This window comes from Atheta coriaria, unplaced genomic scaffold (assembly GCF_025399875.1).
Source record: "Atheta coriaria isolate IRGN ID8LTWV9N9 unplaced genomic scaffold, Caltech_Dcor_3.1 hic_scaffold_6_pilon, whole genome shotgun sequence".
In the NCBI taxonomy this organism is placed as follows: Eukaryota; Metazoa; Arthropoda; class Insecta; order Coleoptera; family Staphylinidae; genus Dalotia; species Dalotia coriaria.
The window spans coordinates 14,541,479-14,566,939 of NW_027045448.1; the positions used below are offsets into that span (position 1 = coordinate 14,541,479).

Sequence of the window (25,461 nt, forward strand, 5' to 3'; positions counted from 1 at the left end):
TGAAATATAATAACCGAAAATATGAAAAGTTGGCGAGAGTAGTCGGAGGAAAATTGCAAAGTTAAACTTGTTCGAAGAAGCATAAATACCTTGCTAATTGCCGTAATTTTCGTTCCAGCGGCAAAACGAATGCCGAAACCTTCGTGGAAGAAGGTGAACCCACCGCCGAAGTAAAGAACTCGAGTAGAAACGCGAAGAAAGCTGGCAAGAAAAACGAGTTGTTCGCACGCGGCAAAGAGTGTAAAGTATAATGAAGCAAACGAAAGTAAAAGGAAAACAAAAACGGGCGGCTCGCCGCGCGCGCGCGAGCCAGGAAACTTTCCGCTAATTGGCTTTCCACGCCTGCTTCCGCTGCACCCCATCGCTCAAGACATGCTTCATTGCTTCATTTACTTCGTTTGCTTTCAAAACTAAGTTCTACATTTTTGCTCATTATTTTAACGCAATTTTTTTGTTCGTGAATTTTTACTGATTTACAATAATGACTCGTTTTAACGACAAACTACATATAATCTATATATATAAAATTTGCGTGTCACAGTGTTTGTTTCCATACTCCTCCGAAACGGCTTTACCGATTTTTACCAAATTTTATATGCGTATTCAGTAGGTCTGAGAATCGGCTAACATCTATTTTCATACTAGAGTGATAAGGGGTTGATTTCTGCCCCTTAACTTTTTTTAAATTTTTGGACAAATTCTTTTGTTTTTTATTTTTTATATTGGAATTAAAAATACATACAACCCTAAATTTTAACTTCTTATCCCGCAACCCCTATTTCTTTATAGCCATTTTTCGTAATTTAATCATTTTCATCCGCCAAAGAAAATTTTTATATCGGTAACTTCATATCTCACAAGTGATAGGGTTGTTTCACCCTTAATTTTTTAAATTTTGGTCGGGAAATTTTTTGTTTTAATTTTTTTTAATGTGGCAAAATATACATACAACCCTAAATTTTTGGTTTTCTTATCACCAGCCTATTTTTTTTTATAAGCGTAAGTTACTTTTTTGTACCTAAAATTTATCTAGAAACTTGAAATAATTTATATGGCAAAACAACGTTTGCCCGGTTAACTAGTATTTAATATATATTAATTTGCTCGTTATAGCGTTATAAATACTCTGTGTAACTAGGAAAAATATTTTCATTTCTAGCAATTATGAGCTAGAATATTTTTTAAAGACATGACATCGATGGTAACATTTGAAATATTGTTGTAATTATGATCCCAACATCCCTACAAATTGCAATGCAAATTTCTATAACTTAAGCACGATTTTTCAGCTAATTTGTTGGGGTGCACGTTGCGTTACTAGAAAATCATTTAAACATAACACAAGTGAATACAACTGAGCGACGCGGAATTCATATTTAGACTTCAGGAAATATTTACCGGCATTTTTACAATAGTAATTGAGTTTATAACCAGCGCAACAAAAGATTAAACAGTTGCCTACACGCGTAAAATCTTAATATTTGGTTATTTTTTGCTCATCGAAGTAACATAACCTAGAAATAACGTAGTTAATAATTTTAGTGGTTGAAAAGTTGCATAACTTATTCAGAAATTCATAAAAACTAAATTTTATGCTAAAACTATTCATAAAACGTTTGAATTTTAACTTTAAACTCAAATAAATTCAAAATTTGATTAATTTTTGTTCCTCGATGTTACAACACCTCGCTATAACGTGATAAATTGTACTTGAAGACAAACAAACGTTAAAAACTCATTACTTGTTCAATAAATTAAGAGATTTTGGAAAAAAATTGAATTCTACCTTAAATTCTGCATCAAATATGCAAATATCATGCAAAAACCTTTGTAATATAAAAAGTTATTAACAAATAAAGTTGATTTTGCTATTAAATAGTAAATAATTCGTTAAATAAAGCATTTTAAATCAACCAATATTTTCTTATTTTTTACTTCTTTTAGATCTAACAACACCTCCTTATAACGAAATAAAACCCCATATCCCTTGACAGTCGTTATACAAACCCTACAATGTGTTCCAATCAAAAATATTAACCCTATTCACGCCTGCGTTTTATTCCTTTCACACATATTGTTCCCATCCCCATGAATTCAAAATCAAAATCTATACCCATACGCAAATCGTGTCGAATGCCAAATTCCAAACTGGAAATTATACGCAAGATACGCTCAAGAGAGTGAGGGTTGCAAAGATAGCGCGGGGTTGTAACAAGGGGATGATATGCACCGAGGCCGCACACATGAGTTCGCGAGATAACACGCGCCAGATTTATGTTTATGGTCCTAGGTTTGGTAGGGTTTTGTGTCCGAGCAAACAACCCTCACGCGCGCGCCTAACACACCCCCTTGCATACACAGCACCATGGGGGTAGCATGTAACAGTGGTTAACACCAAGACTCCGCTCGTAAATTATCACGCTCGTAAAACTGCATTTTTCATAGGCTCAAACACCCTGTATATTTTTATGTGTGTAACTCTTGTGCGGATTGATGTAAATGTTAAGTTTAGCTCCTTAGAGTTGCCTAATATTGCTAGCCATAGAATATCTTGGAATATGAGACAGATCAAAGGTCCTTGCGGGTAACATGTGCAGCTCCCTGGGGTGAAATCGTCTTCCATATCCTCCGATGAGCTTGGAGCACACGGCGTGCTGTGTTTTTGGGGGGCTAAATCCACAAATCCTCAAATTCAGCGAGCAAGTCTGGCGCTGGCGCGATATCGAAATGGATTATGTCGAGATTATCACAGTCCTTCTTCGATTTCCAACTGCGCTGGAAACTTGTGTGTGTGTGTCTATGGGTTATAACGTGTCGATTAATATTGAAACGATTCGAGATTATTTTTCTTCGTCCGCGTTATTTTTTTTAACGCCCTCTCTTCCGGCTGTGTTTGGATTCATTCCTGTCGGCTCCCGCTGTTACGCTGGCGCGCCAGTTGTTTCAGTTCTTGCAGTTGTTTCGTATTTTTTCGGGCGTTGTTTTTCTTCGCGTAACAAATGGCACACGGTGATGTTGATTTATCATTGAGCGCGAAACGAAAATAAAGTAAATACAAGCCAAGCAGGCAGCAAGCAAGGCAGTTGAAAACGATATTTTAATGCTTTATTTTAAGGATAATTTCGCCGCTGGTGCGAACGAAGATTTCTACGTGATCGATCATGTTTGAGGTCTCCATCTTGCGGTCGAACAATTCAGACGAGTGCAGTGGAGCGAACGTGCGCACATATATAGTTTCCAAGCGACTGCATTCGAATAGGCAACCCAACCAGCTCGACACCACTGCCGCGCGCTATTGTGAGTCGCGCGTGTGGTAATCAAACAAACCGGGAGACACAAAACAGAAACTAGCGCGCTTGAAATAAGCCCACGCACATAACCTCGAATGCTTCCGTGCGGATATTGTTGTGTCCGATTCGGGTTATTGACGCTTCACGGACGAAGGGAGACGGCTTATAATTTTCATAAATGTGCTCGACCGAAATTAGCCAATATGACACAACAAACACCACAAACAGCAAAAAAAAGAAGAAAACTGTAAGTACGTTGTTTGTGTAGTACTACTATTACGCTATAAGATGGCAGAACAAAAGCTATATGTACTAAAGGAAGTAATCCTTGTTTAAACAGATACCTGAACGCTGAGTAATCTTTGAGAGTTGCTGTGACACGCGACGATGTGATGTGAATGTGAAGCAAACCGAGATGATGATGATGAAAATGCCAACAGAGGAAATTGCAACCGAAACCTTTTATACATGGTGTGACAATAACCAAAAAGAGTAAAAAGCGACATCTATAAATTTCCATTGCAAATTATTGCTGATATTTGCATTAGCAATGTTTGAGTTGTGAATTGTCATTTAGCAATGACACATATCGAGGTCGCGCAACCCGCATTTCGTCTCGTGTCTCGTCGAACAGATTTCCGCCCGTTTTCATCTCCCACATACACACACATACCAAATAGAAACGAATGGGGCATGAAGGCACATGAATATATTGATTGATTGAATTTTCGCCAAATCGCAATTTGCGATTCGTGGCATATATTTGCGCAAACAATGCTCGGGGTTTTGCAATAAGCGTCGCTGATATTTGCGCAATTTTGACAGTCAACAGTCAAACAAAACACATCACAATCGAAACAAATACCACGTGCAACATTATCAACACAATGAATTTTCATACAAATGCAACTCTATTAATTTAAATTTTTAATTTCCAATTTATTTACTTTACATAAGTTGCAGTGTATATTGGGAAGTCTAACTGCGGCTACAAAGAGAAAACAATCAAAGCCGTTATCAATTCGTTCGCCGGAAATGACTTTTAGGTTTTCTCTCATTTTCGGGGCGCAATTTTCCGCCGAATTTCGTTGCGGTGGAACGAAAGTGAAACGCAACGCATATATCGCCGTACGTAGTAAACGCTGATGAAAGTAAACTTGACGTACGAGTTTTCGGCGTACGCAATCACGCGCTCGCGCAGAGCACAATGGCAAACAGTGTAATTTTAATTGGAAATTCCAAGTTTTAATTGTGATCGCTTTGCCATAAAAGCAGCGCGCCGGCGTGCGACAAAGTCAAAACGCGCTCGCAACGGAAACAAGACTAGAATTATAATTCGAAAACGTATTGACATCGTGAAATTACATCATTTTATGAGGTTTCCATTAAAAGATGTGAATTTTGTGTTTAATACCGGAATTTGAAAATCGGTATTTGAAAAAAAACGGTATTTAAAAAATCGGTATTTGAAAAAAACCGGTATTTAAAAAATCGGTATTTAAAAAACCGGTATACCGGTATTAATACCGGTATTTAAAAAAAAAGATATTTTGAAAAACCGGTATACCGGTATTTAAGAAAACCGGTATTTGGAAAAACCGGTATACCGGTATTTTTGAAAGACGTAATTTAGAAAAACTAAGTTTTAAAAAAAAATCTGTTTTTGGGAATACCGGTATTTTATATCCTATATAATAAACACAAATATTTGGTTCGCAATTTCCCCGCAAAACACCAAAAACTATCGATTTTTTCGCTTGTTTTTCCCCGATTTAATAGTCTGCCCGAGAGCGTGATTGTGGTATTGCTTTATGCATCCCTTTTTCTCTTTTCCGCCCGCCCGCCATTTCGTGGCGGGTGTAAGATTAAAGGCGGATCGTGTATATTGGCTCTCGACGCGTCGGCGCTCGCGTCGGAAAATGAAGCTATTTATATGCTGAAAACTTACAACGACGCTCTCGCACACACACATACACTCAAAGAAAACACGGAAAAGTTCACAGAACATGAAATATATGTGTGTGCAGTGTTCGATTCGAGATGCGAGATTTTGAGATTCATCGATGTGCGATGTGTGTATAATGACGTCTCATGGCGGCCATTTTAAAATCCCCGTCGCACGCAATAACAGCCGGCGCTGCAATAGCGAAAAGATAATGTACACAAGTTGAAGAAATACAGAAATGGAGGAAAGAACAAAAAAAAAACAACAGACACTCGCTGGCAAAGAAATAACAAGCGAATATCTGCTTGTAATTTGCTCTAGTCGAGCCCGGGGGATGTATAAAATAATAATACGCGATAAAAACGCTTCGAGCGCGTTCGGACGAACGCGCATAAAACCGAAATAACGCGCCATTTAGCGGAATTAAATGTGCGCACGGCCCGCATGCGTATACCGACTGGCTGAATCGACAAATTGGAAAGCTAAGCAGTTTAAGATTTTTGTTCTAAACGCTTTTATGCCGATTGTTATGTGATAGGCAACCAGACATACACAAATCGAACAAGTAATTTGTATATAAAAAAGAAAAGTATTTTTGGTTGCCTAACATAAACTTGAAAAACACACACAGCACGCGCGTTATGAAAATCGAAAATAATTTGGTGCGTTCATAAATAGTTGATATGCTGCTCACAGATGGCGCCGTAAATATTCGCGTTAATATCGAAGACGGGTTTTATCCATTTTTTACTGGACGTTTCTTTCATTATTGATGCTTGGATATTAAACCGAAAATTATCGTTTATCACTTTTTTTTCCTCAAATAGAAGAATAACGCAGAGAAATTGAAAGTATTCGAAAAGGAAAATATTAAAATGTTTGAAATAGATTCTGCAATATCCATTTCGCGAAGATTGCGAATGGAATAATGGCTTTTCAATATGAAATTCAATATTTTTTCAGCATACAGTGTGTATTACTAACATAACCTCGACTTTTTTCTCTCTTAAATTGTTGATTTGTAGCGGATATAAAAAAATAAAAAGATTTCTGTCGTTTTGAGGTTATATAACACGTTGCAATAATAAATAACACGTTCGGCTTGTTGGTGTTTGACTTTTATTTATAAATCATGATTATCGACGCGATAATAAAGCCGTCGCCGTCGTGTGTTTTAATGACGCGGCGCGGCGCGTCGCACTGCCGAAAACTGTAAATTCACATCCTATCATCGCTTTTTCCCTCGTCCTCGTTCTCTTCACTTACCGCGCCGGCCCCCCCACCGCCGCCATCAGGTTTTACACCCGTCGATAACTTTTGTCCTTCGCGCCAAGTTCACGCAAAGCTGCTTTCATCGTTCATAAATTCGCGCGAGATAACGTCGAAATTTTGCTGTTTAATGATGGCGCACGAGGGAGACAAGATGGCCGCCGACTGTCATGGCCGTCAGGCGGGCATCATATGTACTGCGTGCGGTGTTATTTATGTCTTTATCGTGTTTTATCACTTTTGTTCTTCGTCGCGCGGCGTTTTTCGAACGACGTCGAATGAGGTTAGGTTTTACACTCATGACGGCCGGATTACGGTCATAGTTATGAGCGTTTTTGATAACGTTTCGGTACGGCCATCGGCGCGCCTGATTTATTGCTTGGTTTCAATGTTTCCTCATTCAGTAATGGCTTTCAACTTTTCTTGATGGCGCATTTGCATTACGAGGGAATTGAAGCTTTTTATTGGATAGCGTTTTAATAGTTTGTAGTATCAGATGATGGACAATTTAATCTGCTATCATATAAAAATTATTTACGGTGAACATTTAAATAATAAAATGATATTCAACTTTGTGCAAAATTGGAAATTAAAAAATAAAATGTTGTTTTCTTCGTTTTTAGTTTTTTTCTACATTTTTGCTTATAACTTTTGAAATAATTATACAATCTGTTTGAAATAAACGAAAATATAAAGATAATTAAATTATTTATCATATAAAGTAAAATAATTACTGTTTTATTCTTGCTAAACATGTTTAATTTTAGTTTAAAAATTAATTCTACTTTATTATTCAAGTAACGATATTCATTACATTTTTGCTTATAAATTTGAAAATTCATATGCAATCAACTTAAAATAAATGGCAATATAAAGATAATTAAATTATTTATCACATTAAACAAAGTAAATATTAATTTCTAAGTGATAATCATGTTTAATTGTTGTTTAAAAAAATATTTACACTTTTCAATTCAAATTCAATGTTTTTCTAAACGTTTTTAATAATAACTTTTTTTCTAATAATCATATCACCTTAAAATTAATTTTAAATTAAAGACAATTTAATTAGCCATAAAATACACTTTTTAAAATCAAAATTGCATAAATTTTACAAAAGTTACAAGCAAAAAACTAAATAAAAAAAAACTACTACATTACTAAAATAATATTTATATTTATTAATAGAACGAATATCAAAATAAATTTCCGTCTGTTTGTAGATGAATAAATAAATATTCATACAATGTATAAAATAAAAGCAACCGGAAGCGGAATCGAAGCGCAAACAGCCAACAAAACGCCGAAAACAAAAGAAAAACAACACAAATATCGACAGGATACTTTGACTTTTCCGAATTTCCACGAATTTTACGACACACAATTCGCGCTTTATGCTTTATCTGCGCGATGATTATGTAGTACAATCTGTGTCTGTATAAATACATATGTATGCGATCGACGAGAAGGTCGAAAATAAAAATAAAATCAACAATAGCGCTGTGGGCGGCGGAAGACGCACACGGTTTTTGTTGCCAGCGACGGAAATTTATTGCTTTCTTTTCGCCGAGAAGGCATCGCGAGTTTTGACGCTTCTGACGAATTTCCGCATTTTTCACACTGCTGTTGCTGGTGGTGCTTCTGGCTTTCGCGGAAAATTCATACATCGCGGAGAAATATTCGTTATTCGTCTTGTTAAAGCGCGAGACGTTCGCGTTGAATTTTCTCGAGTTTGATGTTGTTCTTGTTTGGCTTGTTTGCTGCGCGGCTTTTCGCGTGTGAAAAACGAGCCGTGATTTGTTATTTAGCTTTTTTTAAAGCATGAAAATGTACGCAATTTCGACATAACATCCGCGTGGAATTTGTTCAAATTTGTTGCAACCTCTAATGAATAATTCATCACAAAAATTATCTCGTAAAATACTTTGTTAGAAATTAAATTATCTTGAAAACTTTTCGAAAAATTCTTTTCCCGCAAACAGATTATGCCTCAACCGCTAAACTAAATTAAAGCGAATTTTATTAAATTATGTTTTCTTTGCGTCGGTGGGTGGACCTTTTTTGAAAGATCTTGCAGCTTTGTATAATTTTGATTACATTAACACGCGCTTCGTGTGCGTGCAGCGAACAGCTGCGCGCAGTTCGAGTTCCATTTAAGTGTCGGCACTAATTTGCGCGTGGCGCCCCCTACGCGAATGTCATTAACGTCATTGGCCATCGGGCCAGCGCGTAAACTGCAAAGACGCCCAACGACATCGGCGATGAGCGCTGAAAGAGCGAATCTTCAGAAATTCAGCAGCGATGCGTTCAGCATCGCTCAGCAGATTTGCTCCTCTGGCAGAGGAGGGTGAGGTGTGCGACTTAAGTGGCAGAATGATGGGTTTAACGATAAATGACAGCTACTTAACCGAATACCAGCAACCCGCCAATCTTTTCACAAATGCGTTCGTGTTTGGATGTCATGTTTCAATTCGGTGTGATATCTCTACATTTATGGATTCAATAATACTATAAATAATTTAATATTTTGCTGTCAAAGACATAAATAATGAAGATATTTTATTTGGCTATTGATTAAAATTTATTTTGAAGTGATTGGGTTATTAGAATAAAAGATATGAGTAAAAATGTAAAGAAAAACATAATTTGGATTTGAAAAGTTAAAATAAATTTTTAAACAACGAATAAATGTATTTACAGATTATAAAGCTGTAAGTATTTCACTTTATATGATAGATAATTTAATTATCTTTATATTGTCGTTTATTGTAAGTCGATTGTGTTATTATTTTAAAAGTTATAAGCAAAAATGTAAAGAAAAACATTCCAAGAATTTAAAAAATGTAAATAATTTTTTAAACAACAATTAAACATATTTACCAATAATAAAACACTAATTTCTTTACTCTCTATGATAATTAATTTAATTATCTTCAAATGCCGTTTATTTGAAGTGGATGGTAAAATTATTTCAAAAGTTATAAACAAAAATGTAAACAAAAAGAAAACTTGAATTTAAAAATGTAAATGATTATTTAAACAACGATTAAACACATTTACCAATAATAAAACAATAATTATTGTACTCGATGTGATAAATAATTGAATCATCTTCACATTGTCGTTTATTTTAACTTATGTGCTTAATTATTATAAAAGATATAAGCAAAAATAAAGAAAAAACGTAAAGAAACCTTCCAGCTTCAAAAGAGTTCCGTGTTTTAATGATAGATGTCGTTGTAATCACGCATTTTTTGCCCATCACGAATCTTGATTAATGACTCGCTTCATTTTTGTTTTCTTTATTTGCCATTAATTTCAGATCATTCCTCCGCTTTTTTGCGCACGTATATTAACATTGTTAACAAGATAAATGTTTCATTAAGCGTATTATGACCTATATAATGCTATAAAACTATAAAAGCGCCATTATGGTGCGTTAAAATCTATCGAGGAGCGCGCGCGTGCAGCAAAGAAAACAACTCGAGGAAATTATGAAAGCCACGTTTCCCTTGCAGCTCGCCAAGGAAACGTAAAAAGAAGTCGAACTCTGAACTCCGACCTACAAAGTGGATAAATATTATAACATCATAACATCGTACGCGAGTATGAAGAATGAAGATGGAGAATGAGAGAAAAGAATGAAAATCCATTAGCGTAATAACTCCACCGCCGCGCATTCCGACAATTCCATCGGATCATTATAATGTTATATAATGTTTTATCGTCTGCCCGGAGGAGGTGGGCTGGCTGCGTCTTGAGGAAAAGCCACAAAAGCACGCGGATGAATTGCACGCAAGATGTCACTGCTTGTTAAATGTGGAAAAATCGTTATATATCGGAAACTAACAGCGGTAGAATAAAAATTTTTAGTGCTAATTATAAATTTATACAAGGGGTATAAAATGGTCGCATAAAAATTTTCATTGTTTAATTTATTTTGCAAAAAATTTGGAAAAAAAGATAAAAATGTAAAAACATTTTTATTATCGTCCGAAAACGACATTACCTGCTCGTTTATCTTTTGTTTCCAACTTTAATTCATCTTCATACTAAATTCAACGTAATCAGCGGACAAAAAAACGGTATAAAAGTTTTTGAAGCGTTTTCTTTCGGTGACTTTTGTTTTTTGCGAGTCGAAAATGAAATGAAAATAGATTAACTCAGTTTTATGCGTTTTTGCGTGTTTATGTGTTAATCTTCGCATTATGGAGAGTTGAGAGATAGAAAAATGAAAAAGTTTTTTTGTAGGCGTTTAACAAACAATCGTTATCTCACCGGCGACAAAAATATAACGTTTTTTGTTCAGTTAAAGTGAAAATCAAAAATTAATTTTTTTTAAACAACGATTAAATAAAGTTACTAATTTAAAAACTTTCATTTTCTTACGTTATATTATAAATAATTTAATTATCTTTATATTGTCGTTTATTTTGTGCTGTTTGAATAATTATTTCAAAAGTTATAAATAAAAATGCAAAGAAAAGCAATACTTGAACTTGAAAAATATAAATAATTTTTTGAAACAACGATTAAACATATTTGCCAATTCTAAAATTATATTTATTTTGTATTACATAATAAATAATTTAATTCTCTTCATATTGTCGTTTATTTTAAGCTGATTGCATAATTATTTCAAAAGTTATAAACAAAAATTTAAAGAAAAATTTGACTTGATGTGAAAAGTGAAAATAATTGTTTAAACAACAATTAAACATATTTATCAACAATAAAAACATAATGATTTTACTCAATATGATAAATAATTTAATTATCTTTCTATTTTCGTGTATTTCAAGCAAATTGTTTAATTATTTCAAAAGTTATAAACAAAAATAGCAAAATATGCCTGATTTGTTAATTTCCGTATTACAAAAGCAAAGAAAAAATAATAAAAAATGTTGTTTCGCAGACGTTAAACAAACAATCGTTATCTCACCAACAAACAAAAAAATCTTAATTTTATATTCCGTCAAACACAAAAAAATTACAAACAAAATTTTTGATAACAAATAAATTAAGAAAATTTTAGTCCAAAATTAATTTCAACGTTTTTTCCTGTCTTCAAAATACTTAAATTTTTTTCTCTCGGTGGCTATATGTGTGTTAGGTCGTAAATGGTTTGTTTTTACCCTCTGCGCTAGGTAAGATCGTACCCTGCGGCTTCTTTTTTAATTAAACTTAACGAATAAAGCCGCAACATTCGCTGCGAACTTCGTCAGCGTCAGCGGCATGAAAGAGAATTGCGGTAACGACGAATACTTGTAACGAACTAATCAGACAGCCGATGCGCATCCCCCTCACACCCCGCTCTCAACGAGTGTATTTACCCTTTTCTTCTGCTCACAGCAACAGCAGGAAAAACTTTCACTCTCCCAGTTTACTATTCAGCCGTTCACTTTCGCTCGGATACAATACGAATAAAATACAAGATGGCACCAATGCTCTCTGTGAGAGAAAAAGGGGTGCAAGGTGGAGAAATGGTATTTGCGCTCTTGCTTATGCAAACGATACTTGAAATGTCGGGAACGCCGCTCGAATGATACGCGAACCGGCAACGGATGAGTATCTTACATCTTAGAAGCATGGCGCCCGCCTGATTAGGGGTAGGGGGTTATGAAACAAGAAGGAAATTGAATGCGCAAGCGGCAAATTTTCTTTGTTTCATTTAACTTTCATTTAAACATGTTTGGAGCGGCGTTTTATGGCCCCAGAAAGGGGAAATCGTAAAAATCATTACGAATCATTAATATTATTAAGTTGATATTAATTAACCATGAAAAAAAAATTTATTTTGTTGTATTTATTTTAAGTTGATTGAATAATTATTTCAAAAGTTATAAAGAAAAATATAAAGAAAAACATTTTTTGAATTTAAAAAGGGTAAATCATTTTTTAAACTATGATTAAACATATTTACCAATTATAAAACTATAATTATTTTATATTATATGGTAGATAATTTAATTATCTTCATGTTACCGTTTGTTTTAAGTGGATTGAAAAATTATTTCAAAAGTTATAGAGAAAAATGTAAAAAAAAACATTTTTCTGAATTCAAAAAGTGTTAATCATTTTTTAAAGAATGATTAAACATATTTATCAATTATAAAACTGTAATTATGATAAACAATTTAATTCTCTTCATATTGTCGTTTATTTTAAGCTGATTGTTCCATTATTTCAAAAGTTATAAGCAAAAATTTGTAAAAAAAAAACAAAATATTAGTGTTTTGAAAAAGTTATTGTGTTTTAATGATAGATGTCGCTGTAATAATGTATATTTTTGTCTATTACTTGTTAGATCTTTTCATTCTTTACTAATAAAAATCAATTTTGAAGCAATCCGATAATTAGAACAAAAGTTATAAACAAAAATGTGAAGAAAAAAATTACTCAAATTCGAAAATCCTTACTAATATTATAAATGCGAATGTCCTGAAGTTTATCGTGCTTTCACGCAAAAACGACTTAACAGATCATCATGAAAATTTGTACACATATTCTTAGTGGTCCCCGATAGGTTATAGGCTACTTTTTATTTAATAAAAATAATTATTTTTTTAAATAAAATAAAGAAATTGTTTAGTCACTAATACCTCTGCATCTGGTTATTTGACCACTTTAACGCCATCTAGCATTCCAACTAAAATTTAAAACTTTATTGCATGTAGTAATTTTTTCACATAGATAATCCTAGCCAAGCAGTGAAATATACATTCTTTCTATCAATCTGTTTCAACTATGTATAATGACTTCTAATATTTATTTGATGGATTCAACGCGAGCGAAGCCGCGGGTTAAAGCTAGTTGTAAATAATTCTTTAAAAAATCATTGCAAATCATTAGCATCATTAACTTTTCATAATAATTAACAAAAACCCAAAAATTTTCATTAAAATCTGAGTCGCAATGCGGAATATTATATAAAGTTATTAACTGGCAAAGATGTGGGAACGTTACAAAGTCATTTAACTTCCTCGAGTCCTTCGGGCTCCCTGCCGCCGTGGGAATTGCCGCAAAGTCAGTTTGAGTCGCGATCAATTGGAAAATCATAAATCTAAAAGACACCCCGCTAGTCGTCCTCCCGGGAGGGCCGCAAAACCAGCGCGCCAGCGACTTTTTCATATTTCCTTTCCTCCAAAAATTTATTCATTCATCAAAAACATTAAAAAAGCAAGCAATGTTTGTGTTTTTTATTGTGTGGTGTTTGCATTTTCACCCCTTCAACAAGGGTTAAATTTTAAGTAATGACTAAAACGCGCGCGTTTTTTTTCGTTATCGTGGTGATAAAAATAAATGAGGAAAAAAGCTAGTCGTAGCCTAACCCCTTCCATTGATGGCGAAACAGGACGCGCGGAGATAAAAGAACGCCGAGTGGAAAAACGCCGAGATCAAAGTGCAGGCGACCACCACGCAAATATACACTGAGAGGCAAACTAACCCCTCGTACGCAATCAAATAGAACAAATGCGAATATCATTAATAACCAACCCCGAAATGCGAAATGCTCTGCATGATGTCATGGACCAGATAAAAATATAAATTAACTATTGCTTCATTTAACTTTTTGTTAAATGTGTATTTTGATATATAAATATACGAGTTTTAAGATGTTAGTTGTTTTGTTAGAGATAGTATTGTTTATGTGACTCACCGGTGATGGCGACGTGTACGCTGTGGACACTTCGTAACGAGTCGTATTTCCGCATGGCGTCGCGATTTGGAGCCACGCATCGGTATTCTCCGGCTTCCTGGTACAGGACCTGATCCAGGCGAAGTTCTTGGGATGCTCCGAGGGGTTCCAGACGGCCTGTGCCTTGGTCAACTCTTGTCCAGCATCCAGTTATTCCTAGAAAAAAATGAGAAATAGTAAATATTTTGATTTTTTTGTTTTCATCTTAAAATTGTAATTAAACAAAGGGTAATTACCATAATTAGGAATATTACATATTAATGCGTAGAAAAATTAAGAAATGTAACGGATCGCGTAGAATACGCGCGCGTGTTGATTACCGGACGATCAAACTTAGACTAACACCGTTTGCGAGGCGATCGCGTGTGCTGAGAACGTGGCGACGGCACACAAGTTGAAGGAGATAAGAAAAACTGGTTTGTTTATAAACACTGATAGTATCAGTGTAAGATGCTAGAAGAATTCTACATAGTATGCATTGAATATTTACGTGTTATTTAAGAAATATAAACTGTAGATGCATCAAGGCCGAAATACGTCGACTTCACTAAAAGGTAATAACTTTATACGATAAAGAAATGCAGCAAACATCACAATAAATAAATAATACACACAAGAATAATTTTCTAACAAAGAAATGTTCAGTTTTTAATGCTTTTATTAAAAATGCAAGAAAATTTGTTTGATTTTTTGTGGTTTTTTGACTATAACTTTTGAACTAATTATTAAAATTAAATAAATTTTACCTCAAACGAAAGAGAATTTATTGACAAATATATGTCAATATATGCCGCTATATTTATTAGTTTGGTAAAAATTTATTTCATATAAAACTAGAAAATGAAAAAACTGGAACTTCGTTGATTTTATTCTTTTTGCAATTTAAAACTGTAATTAAACAAGTTTCAATTATCGGATTTTTATGATTTCGACGTTATTATAAAAGTAGTTAAATATAGTTTTATTCAATACAAAATTATATTATTATTTATTATTATTAATGCATTAATATTAATGTTTTTGTTAAAAATGCAAGAAAATTCTTTTAATTTTGGATAGTTTTTTGGTTATAACTTTTGAACTAAATATTAAAATTGAATAAATTTTATGTCAACTAAACAAGAATTTATTAACAAACAAAATGACGTTTCACTCATTACTTTTGCATAAATCTACAAACAAATAAAACAAGAAAAACAATCTCTTTCCTAGTTAAAAATGAATTGTAACTTTGGTGAATATAATATAACTATAACTTTAACATTATTAAAGTTATCATTTTCACACAAAGGTAATTATAACCTCACTCTCTTCCACATCAAAACCCCACAATTAATTAATTTTTATCACCAAGACATCCCAAATTACAACAATTTCAAAAACAACTTAAATAAGTCATCTCCCAATCCCAAAATGGCCTCCGCAATAAACTCCCATTCAAATAATACTCACACTCGCATTCTGTTGAATAAAGTAATAGACTCCAAAAGAGAGAACCAGAGAAAAAAAAACAACAAAATAAATCCGAGTCCGGTTATCGCTCTCGATCGGCACGCGCTATAAATATGTCACCGCTCGTTATGTAAGCCCCTAGGCCACCCTCGGCCGCGAGGCCACTCATCCATACACCCGCCCCACACACACCGCCAACATAGCGCTGGCACCCGAAATCCATGAAATATACTTTGTTTATGCTCGTCACACACCAATTTGATGCTAATCTAAACTCTATTCATCCCCCGCCGGCTGCGAGGATGCGAATCGTCAGCGGATTCGCGCAGCGCTCGGGATAAAACGCGAACGCGACGGACCCATCTTGATATACGACCCCTGCGGGGGTTTACTGCACGCATGCCACGCTAAAATCCCGAAAAAAAATCGAGTAACGTCTAAATGTCTGCGCGAAAGAAGAAAAAATACAGATAAAGATAAAACTAACTGATAACACACAAACCCAGCGAGTAGTTTGATCAAAAAACAAAATGGCCGATAAAATTCTTCGTAGAATAAATTATTTTTAATTAATCTCTGGACATATTGTATATTGTTTTGTTTTTGGCGTTAATTTCCGGTGTCGATTTTTGTTTTGCGTTAATGTTTTCCTTTTTACACCGCTACCGCCGCCATGAACATTTATTACACGTCCACCATTCGTGATTTTACTTCCAGTCAACCACTTCATTTATCACCCGGTGCGAAAACACAATAAAAACTCTCGAAACAAAAGTTTTCACTAATAAAACCTCCATAAAGTTTTTATTTACTTAAAAATATATATTGCTCACCTGGCGGACACGCTAGTTGCACAGCGCCACCTAGCGCCACTTCAAGTTGTCTTCCCGGCGAGCTCAGCTCGCCAACGTCAAAGTCAGGCTCCTGCGTCACTTCCATATCGTCTGAAAATGACAATCTGCGTTAATATCAAGCATCTTTTGTTTACGCGCACGCCTTTGTTTGCGCAATGTGTCAACGTGATGAATATCGACGCAGAAAAACACCACCAGAGGACGCGCGTGAGTTTAATCCGCGTCGTGTGTTTGCCGTTGACAATCGAAACAATAAACACAATACTTTGCGCGTTGTGTGAATGGTAGGCAACCCACTGTGCACACACAACAAACGTATTTAAACAATTCGCAATGAATTGTTTACAATTAATTAAATAACAAAAGAAACATTATATAAAACAATAGATTTTGTTGCGTTTATGTTTGATATTATGTAACTTTTAATAAACTCGATTAATTTCCAGCCTGCTTGACATGCAGCGCTGTGTTGCACATTGCATACCCCACGTGGGCGAGGATGGTGCGCGCCCAATATGTGCGCGACTGAGTTATGACCAGACGTATTTAATTAATAACCCGTCCGACCGCCGGCGCGCTGTTCGCGATGGATTAATAATGAATAATATATTACTGAGAGAGCGTGTCGCCAGCGCCGCCTTCATCCCCATGCACATTCTGCACAACACAACCCTTTTTCCCACCTCCACCCCTAATACTCATGCAGTTGCTATAGTCGCGCACATCGAGATCATCCCTTATTGTTGTGGGGTGTGACGATGACAACGGCAGACCCTAAATCATGCCGATGGTCATGCATCAACAGTTACCACCAAAGTCAGCCATCTATCTATATAAATATGATTAGCCGGCGTTATATCCACTTACATCTGACGTTTAAGTAGTAGCCGATACTTGAGAATCTCCCCAGTAGATGGCGTGAGATGCACTTGTACCATCCGCTGTGTTCGCGTCGTATTTCGGTAAAATTCAGGAATCCATCCGGTGTTTGTTGCACAGGTGGATCCGTATCGTCTTTTTGCCATATTGGCGCAGCTTTAGGGTTAGCATCAACATCACATTTAAGTGATACAGGCATACCTTCACGGATAGGAAAGCCAAAACCTGGTTCCCTTGAAATGGCGAAAGATGGCGTGTCTGTAACAAAAATTTTACATCGTAAATATCAACTCGACAAATTTACAGCGTAAAAAATGGATTGAGATAGTCTATAATCTTATTTATGCCCCCCGATGCAATATGACGTCGAATGACGTCATAAATATATCGAAAATATCCCCGGCGCGCATTTCGACCGCATTTTATTGCGTCGTCTTCGTCGTCTTCACCGCAGCCGCAATATCGCACATTTTTTCGAGGCGTTTTCCTTTTTTGCTTGTATTATCCTTCGCTGGAGGATCATCACGTCTCGTTCTATCTTTTTAAGAGTTTTCGAAGTCATTCCTCATCGCGGAGCGATCACACGCGTATAACATCATTCTTATACGCTCCTTAACAGGAATGAAGAGTGTGTATCCTGCTTCGACATACGAGAGGCAAGGATAAGAGAAGACGCATTCATATTTCGGGCACGTTTACGATACTCGTCTTTATCCTCATCGAGACTTGAATACTTTTTTCGTTAGGAAAAAGATGTATAGCGACGAGTGCTGCCATCTTTTGGTGTAATATAGTATATTGTATTAATTTGGGTAATTTTCATCGGTTAATTTATTGCAAAAGTTGGCGTCGTAAACTAAAGTTATTAGTGCCTAAACATATTGACTCGAAAGCCAACAACCGAGTCCTAATGCGTGTAATGGCATATAAGGACCTTTATTAAACCCGCGATATCTAGGCAACCAAACGTTCTCGCATGTTGTTTGTCGTCTAGAGTCAAAAGAAAACCGATCGCAGAGCAAAGCAATCAGTAATTCGGCAAACAAGATTAAAGATCGAAGATTAGTTCTATCTCTCTGTATAGGGAGGAGTATGGGAGGCGGTAAGGGGTCGAATGTTTGAGAGATAATACGTATTCGTGTTTATCTTGACTCTTGACATATTACGAGCGGGCGATATTAGTTGCGAACTTAGAAAGTTTCTGTAACAAATGCTTAGTTCATTTATTGTCTGAGCCGGTTTCTAATGCCATCGGAAATTTATGTATTGCTATTGGTTGGCAGTCGCGGTCGTCGCGCGTCGAGTCGAAGATGCCGCCGCCACAGCCTCGTGTTTGACTTGCCGAGGATAATGGAAGCCGAGAGCCTTCACCTTCATCCCCCGCACGACTCCAATGCCGCAACGAGAAAGCCGAAACGCCGAAATTCTCTAAACAGCTAAACAGGATATCCGCGCGCATCCTCGCGGCGAACTAACTTCCCTAACGACTACATATTTTCCAAATATACAGGGTGTTCATTTTCCAAACCCCAAAATAATTCAAAATCAAATTAAAATATCTAAAAATATTTTTCATGTTATAAACACACTGTATATGAGTACTTTTGCACTAAGGTAAGGTTGTTTACTTAAAACACTCGCAGCAAAGCGGTAGTTAAACTTGTTGAAGAGTAGTTGAACACCGAAACACCAAAGAACTACGAGGATAGCGGGGGTTGAAAGCGCGTAGGGTTGAAAGCACGAAAGCGCCCCATTTTAAGCAAACACAAGAATTATATGCAAAGCAAACATTGCTCTCGCATATCAAATGTGTCTCTGAATCATCCCTTGCTTTAAAAAAACAAAAAACCAACCCTGGAAGGGTTTTAAAATAGACTTAGAATAAATTGATCAAAATACTTTTTATCTAACAAAGTCACCCGGTCACCGTTGCCAGAATAAGGTTGATAATCATAAGCACCGTAAAAACAAACACTGATAACACCTCCGGACGTCTGATGTAATCCCAGTTGCCCACCTCGCACCCACAGAGCAACCCGTCATGCATGCATTCCCCTCCGAATATTTGCCTTGCAATACCAAAGTCATTATGACACTCAACCTCCTCATCGTGGTGGGGGACAGAATCTGGTTTTCGTGAAGGTCTGTAGGTGTTAGCATCATCGTAATCTCTATACCTGCCGCCTCTGGTTCTACCCCTGGATCTGGATCTTTTCCCGCATTGACCACTGCGACTTCGTGATCTTCTTTTTCCACCTCGTTTACCACAACCATTCTTTCTGTTGACATATTCATAGTAGTCTTTGTCATCCATATACCAGCGGTTTCTATCCCTTCGGGATCTATCCCTGCTTCTGGAGCGGTTGTCGTATTTTTTTCGGGATCTACTTCTACCTCGGGAGTATCTACGATCATCATAGTCATCGGAATCATCACTGTCTTCGTTTACTTGTTTGCGCTTTAAACGGTCTAACCAACCTCGTTTTTTGTACCGGTCATCTTCATACCTGACAGCTCGACGTTGTTTGTAGTTACGGTTTGATCGGTTAGATCGGTTGGATCTCCAGCTTGCTATGCTTTCATCACTGTATCTCCTACGTCGGATACCTTCAGCTCCAGAGACGGTTTTTTGTGTTTCTAGGGGTTCTTCAATATTATCTTCATCGTCATCGTCATCATCGTCATCTAAACTGGTCCTGCTTGACCGAGGCTCAAGATCTCCTGGTTCAGCATTTTTATTTTTATTTTTATCATCAGCAAAAGTAGCCTGATAGACATCTGTTGATTTGTTCATCTTGGAATGATTCTCCATCGCCATTGGTTGGTAGATATTTTTATTTGGAATGACAGGGATCACAGTTTCTTTGATCAATTTATCCCCATGTATGGGACACTTCCCAGGTGTTTGTATCCCACGATCTTTTATACAGATTTTCAAAGGTTCCTTAGTATGCTCCTTCAAACCCTCCAAAATACTCGAAGGTATCCTAAAAGGTAGTTTCTTTCCAAAACTCCCTCGTAGATACTCCTCATCCAGTCTTCGGAATAAAGAAGTATGATCTGCTTGACTTCCAACATCTCCAAACATGGGCACAGTCTGCAGGTTTTCATTCTGTAACCTTTTATCCGTTCCTGCTAGTTTAAAAGTACTACCAATGCAACAAACACCTTCAGACTGGTAGACTTCATATTCTTTTGTATAACAAGTCCCATGAGACCTGTGGTAATCATGATCTTTCTGGGTGCATTGATTACGACACTGGCCATTATCAAAAAGGACCGGGGGACCATAGCAGGGAATACCCATACGAGACTGATAACCCTTCTCCCTTTCTCTATCTTCATGTTGGTGGTGATGATGATGATGGTGATGCCCCATGGGGTGGACTCGTCGGTACTTCCAATTATCTGAGTGACGATCATTTGTATTACTCAGTGAATTGGACCCGCAGTTAATAAAATCAATGTCAGAGTATCTGTGATGTGTGTGTCGTAGGGGCCTATATTGATATCGTTCTATTTCAGGAATTGTTTCTAAAGTTGAAATGGTTTTAGATGATGCAAGGGATCTAGATCTTTGTGGTGAAGAATTGTAAGTTGAATGGGAATGAGTTTTAGATGAATGAGAAACGAGTGATGCAGAAGGGGCAGAAGGGGCAGATGTGGTTTTCGTAGAAGTTGTTTTTATTGTAGTATCTTCAGATTCTATAGTTGAATCAACTGTAGATTCTGAATCCTCTTTATTAAGTGTTTTTGACCTTATATCTGAGTTGGACAATGACCGGGAAGTTAAAATTGGAATTTTAGATTTTTTTGAAAACTTTTTCTTCTTTTTTGGGACTTCCACCACTAATGTTTCAGAACTATTCTGTAAATTATCTGAACCAGACTCTTGGGAATCTTTAGAATCTTTAGAATCTTTAGATTCATTTGATTCTTCAGAATCTTTGGAAGTATTAGACTCATCAGAATTTTTGCTTTCTTCAGATTCTGTAGGTGAAACCGTTTCAGGTTCAAATGGTGGAATAACTAAAGTAGACTCAGAAATACTAAGTGTAGAAACAGATTTCCTAGGAATAACACGGATATCAACCTCCCCTCTTGTATTAACCTTTAATTCTGGTTTACTATCTATCTCTATTTTATCAGTTTGTTGATCGGTATTAACCACAGTAGGTGCCTTTGGTTTTTTGGTACCTTTCCTTCGGAAAAACTTAAACCTCTCCCGTTTTGTTTTGTTCCTAATAATTGTAGTATTACTAGGTGTCTTTTTATGACGAATCAACTTAGGTATCCTACTTTTTTTCTTTTTCTCCTTCTTATCTTTTTCTTTATAACTAGGTGAAGCCTTTACCTTAGAACTTTCGACAGCATCAATATCCTCAACAGCAATCAAAGCCTCATTAGGAATATCCTCAACTGCAGAATCTTTCTTTACTGTTCCCTTTGTATTTGTAACCTTAGTACCTTCAACCTTAGATTTCTGTAATTGCTCACCTCCTTTATCAACTTTCGCACTATTAAACTTTTGAAGGTCCCTAGAAGGAACCCTAGGAGGTGTATCAACTACTAGCCGAGTACTTTTAGAAATAATCGTCAAAGACTGCGTCTTACTGACCAACCTAACACTTGAAACAGGAGATAAGGTCTCGATCATAGATTGGATCATATTCCTACTAACACTAGGACCAAACCTACTCATCTCACTAGAATCACTATCAAATACAGGTGTTGAGAAAGATTCTATTGTAGACCTAAACCTTAAATGATCAGGGTAATCAGTTTGAACACTTTGATCATTAGTACTCTTAACCCTTTCCTTAACAAGTAACTTTGTTAATACTGAAGCACTAATTTGATGTTCCCTAGATGGTATTGAAGGTGTAATGGATGAGCGTGGTGTTGGTGGGGGTGCAGGAGGTGTACCTGGAATCCAATGATCTCTCAAAGTTGCGCATGACCTGCAACCTCCCGGGTCGTAAAATCTCGCTGGTGGAGCCCTTCCGCAACCCATAGAAGCAATTTCTATGTCCCGTCTATCACAGTCCAATTGAGAAATCAGGTTCTTCTTAAATTCTTGGTCCATGAAGGGTTTACCCGAGTGTGCTTTGCTAACTGTATCCGCTTTCATTAATTTTTCTTTCACAGGAGTCTCATCATAAGCAGTGGGTAACATACCATCAACAGGTTTAGCAACAGTCAACTTCAAAGGTGCTTCCTGGATAGTTTTCAATGAATCAGCTGATATCCCTCGGTTAGCAATACCTGGCTTAGAATAATTGGTCCCTGCTACTTTGGAGGTCATCATATCAGGACCTGTAGCATGATTTTTCTGTATCGGAACATTTTCAACTTCCTTATTTCTCGTGGGACCTATTGCCATCAATCTGTGACCTCTTTCAGCATCCAGGGAAGATTCTGTGATTGTACTACTACTACTGGTGTTGATATCAAACGACCCAGTTGCCGCAGAAGAATACGGATAAGTACCATCATATTCTGTGCTTTCATAAGGTGCAGAAATCACAGAAGACAAAGAATATTTCGATGTTAAATCAACATCATCAATTGAAGTAATCTCCCGAATTTTCAAACCTTGATTACAAGGTACCAAACGATTAAACCTAGCCTGTAATACAGGTTCTGTGTTTTTGGATAATGAAGGTACACCTAGGTAGTAGTACTTTTCAAAACTAACCGGATTTATCACTTTCTGTGGTTTAGGGTTAGAACACCGTGCCGGAGCAAACTCATAATGCATACAATGCTGACAAGTGGGATCAGCTTCACATGGTCCCTTACATGGTTGAGCAGCTCTAAACACTGTCTTGGAGACAATTTTCGGTATTTTTCGACATGTGCATTGCGAAGGGTGTTGATTAATGGTATCCTCAGCATATTTACAACACTTTTTACTTTTGGGAGGACATGGTACACCCGGAAACAACTTGCGACAATCATTTGGTATAGGACTCGGTGGACGCGGACCTCCTTTTGTACTGGACCTCGGCCTCCTCCCAGGAACATAATCAGGGTAAGGATATCCTGAACTATAGGAGGTGCTTGACCCATACATACGTCCATATTGAAGGTAATCACTACTCCCCGTAAAGGTTCGACTACCCGAGTCATAATAAGGGTAGTATTCACTACTCATTTTGGTTCATCTTGGATCACCTCCCATAATTTTCAGATAGACATAGTCCACACCCAACACAACACACAGAAAGTGTAGACAAAGCGAATTAAAAATTTATTGATGACGAAATACTGCACTTAAATTTTCAGCTGTGTCAGTGTGACAACATTGGCTGTCACCCGTCCTGGACCAACTAGATCCGCACGGCCCTCACCACATTTTGTATCGGCGCACTGTTGAACACTTGAGGTAATAGTTCTTATAGTAATAGTAAGCCATAGCGATGGTAAGCATCAACAACACGCCAACTGTGGCGAGGGATAACTTGCAGTACAGCGATGGGCGTTTGCAGATGATGGCGCAACAACAATCGCAGTCGGCTGGTACAGGGCAGCAGGGCGTGCAGACAGGCACGCAGGATGACGGCGAGGTATCACAGCAATCGCAGCACGATGCAACGTGCGGTGGTGATGGTGGTGTAGGATCACAACAGCATGTATGCGGGGGGCTTGGCTTCCGGCAGCACACGCCCCCCGCCGAATGGTTGCAACCACACACGCAACCAGGTGGCAGCGGGTGTTGTACACAACAAGGGTTACAATTGCACGTTGGGCAGCACTTGTAGCAGCTGCAGAGGTTGCGTATCATGTCGTTGATCTTTTCGCCGACTCGTGGCAGTGATGCCTTGTCAGTCTTGCACTTGATCTCCACCTCCCTTTCGCAGAACGGGCACGTGTCGTCGCGATAGCACACGTTCAGCAGGCCACAGCTGCAGCGGCACACCCCCGTCGGACGGGGTTGATACTGAATGCGATTCCTGCACGCCCGGCAGATGTATTGCATAGTCAATCTCACGCCTCTATCGTCGCACGCGCATCTTACTCTCGTCTCTTCGGCTTAACTTCGGTTACTAGAATGGTGTGGGGGTCGGGTTGAAAAAAGGGTTTGTGGTGGAGGGGGGCGGTGAGGACGAGGCGTGCAGTTACGACGTCGGGGCTTGACTTAGGAATGACGATTGAGATTTTTTTTTGCAGTTACAGGATTTCTATCACTAAAAATTTAGACATGACTTGTGGGGGAGAGGTTTTTTACGTGCTGTCCTAGTTTGACAGCTTTTTTACAATCGTTGACATTTTGCACAAAACTTTGTTTCCCAAACAACCATAACCCAAATCCACAAACCGAAAAATATCTAAATTCTACTTACATTGAACATCGAGGAGTAGTGACACATTCAGCGGTTGAAGAAGAGCCAGATGATGAACAATACAGGTTAGTGTAGCATTATGATGTCCCCTCATAACCCTCTCCAATCGGGCATCATTCCGAGCACCAACTTTCTGCTCACGCACTGTTTCGGTAATATTCGGCGCTTGGTACGTCACCTCAGGTGCATCCAACAACGCAGCCGACCCTAGACTTAAATCCCATGTTAAAGCTGGTTTGGGATTTCCTCCATCGACCACACAAGACACGGTCAAATCAGTGTTCTCTTTGACCGGTATGAATAAATTACCCGGGTCCAAGATGCGGTTATCGATGAGGATGTAGGGCTTCTTTGGTGAGTCTGCAACAGAATAAATTGCGTTTAATATATTATCGCAGAGATAAAAGTTGCGAGCGTGCACGGAATATTTTAGTACCCGCTGAGAGGAGTGGGGGTATTTCAGCGTAATTTGTTTCAATTACGCGATTAGAAGCCGTTATCCATATGTTATGTTTCGCTTTGATGCGCTACCACCCATCGGGAGGGTGAGGGGAATAAAAGGGGGCAAGTTGGAACTTTTATTGAGGGCAATTTGCAGAATGCGCGAGCGTGAGTTCTTCTCTTTTATTTGCGTCGTCGTCGAGAATCTTAGAGAATACAAAAAAGGAAAAATAGAAGTCCGGAGAATAACTTTTTTTCTTTTTTATCAATATATTTGTTATTATTA

At 37.2% G+C, this 25,461-nt stretch overlaps 2 protein-coding genes across 3 annotated transcripts in view; both read right to left on the bottom strand.

Moving 5' to 3' along the window:
* The window catches only part of tei (irregular chiasm C-roughest protein teiresias), a 103,642-nt gene that overhangs the window by 14,528 nt on the left and 63,653 nt on the right, over window positions 1-25,461 (bottom strand). The window contains exons 4-7 of the mRNA XM_065305813.1: window positions 24,735-25,094; window positions 17,377-17,646; window positions 16,489-16,599; window positions 14,165-14,359 (exon numbers count right to left, since the gene is read on the bottom strand). Of these exons, the coding sequence (XP_065161885.1) occupies window positions 14,165-14,359; window positions 16,489-16,599; window positions 17,377-17,646; window positions 24,735-25,094 (936 nt within the window). The remainder of the gene's footprint in view (window positions 1-14,164; window positions 14,360-16,488; window positions 16,600-17,376; window positions 17,647-24,734; window positions 25,095-25,461) is intronic.
* LOC135794499 (uncharacterized) lies at window positions 19,252-24,694 on the bottom strand. Of its 2 annotated transcripts, XM_065305806.1 has the most exons (2): window positions 22,315-24,677; window positions 19,252-20,796 (listed from the first exon to the last, which is right to left on the bottom strand). In XM_065305806.1, the coding sequence occupies exons 1-2, from the start codon at window positions 23,543-23,545 to the stop codon at window positions 19,304-19,306; spliced, it is 2,724 nt and encodes a 907-aa protein (XP_065161878.1). In that variant the 5' UTR covers window positions 23,546-24,677; the 3' UTR covers window positions 19,252-19,303. The 2 variants fall into 2 exon arrangements, with proteins under 2 accessions (XP_065161878.1, XP_065161877.1); XM_065305805.1 differs by having other exon boundaries at window positions 19,252-24,694.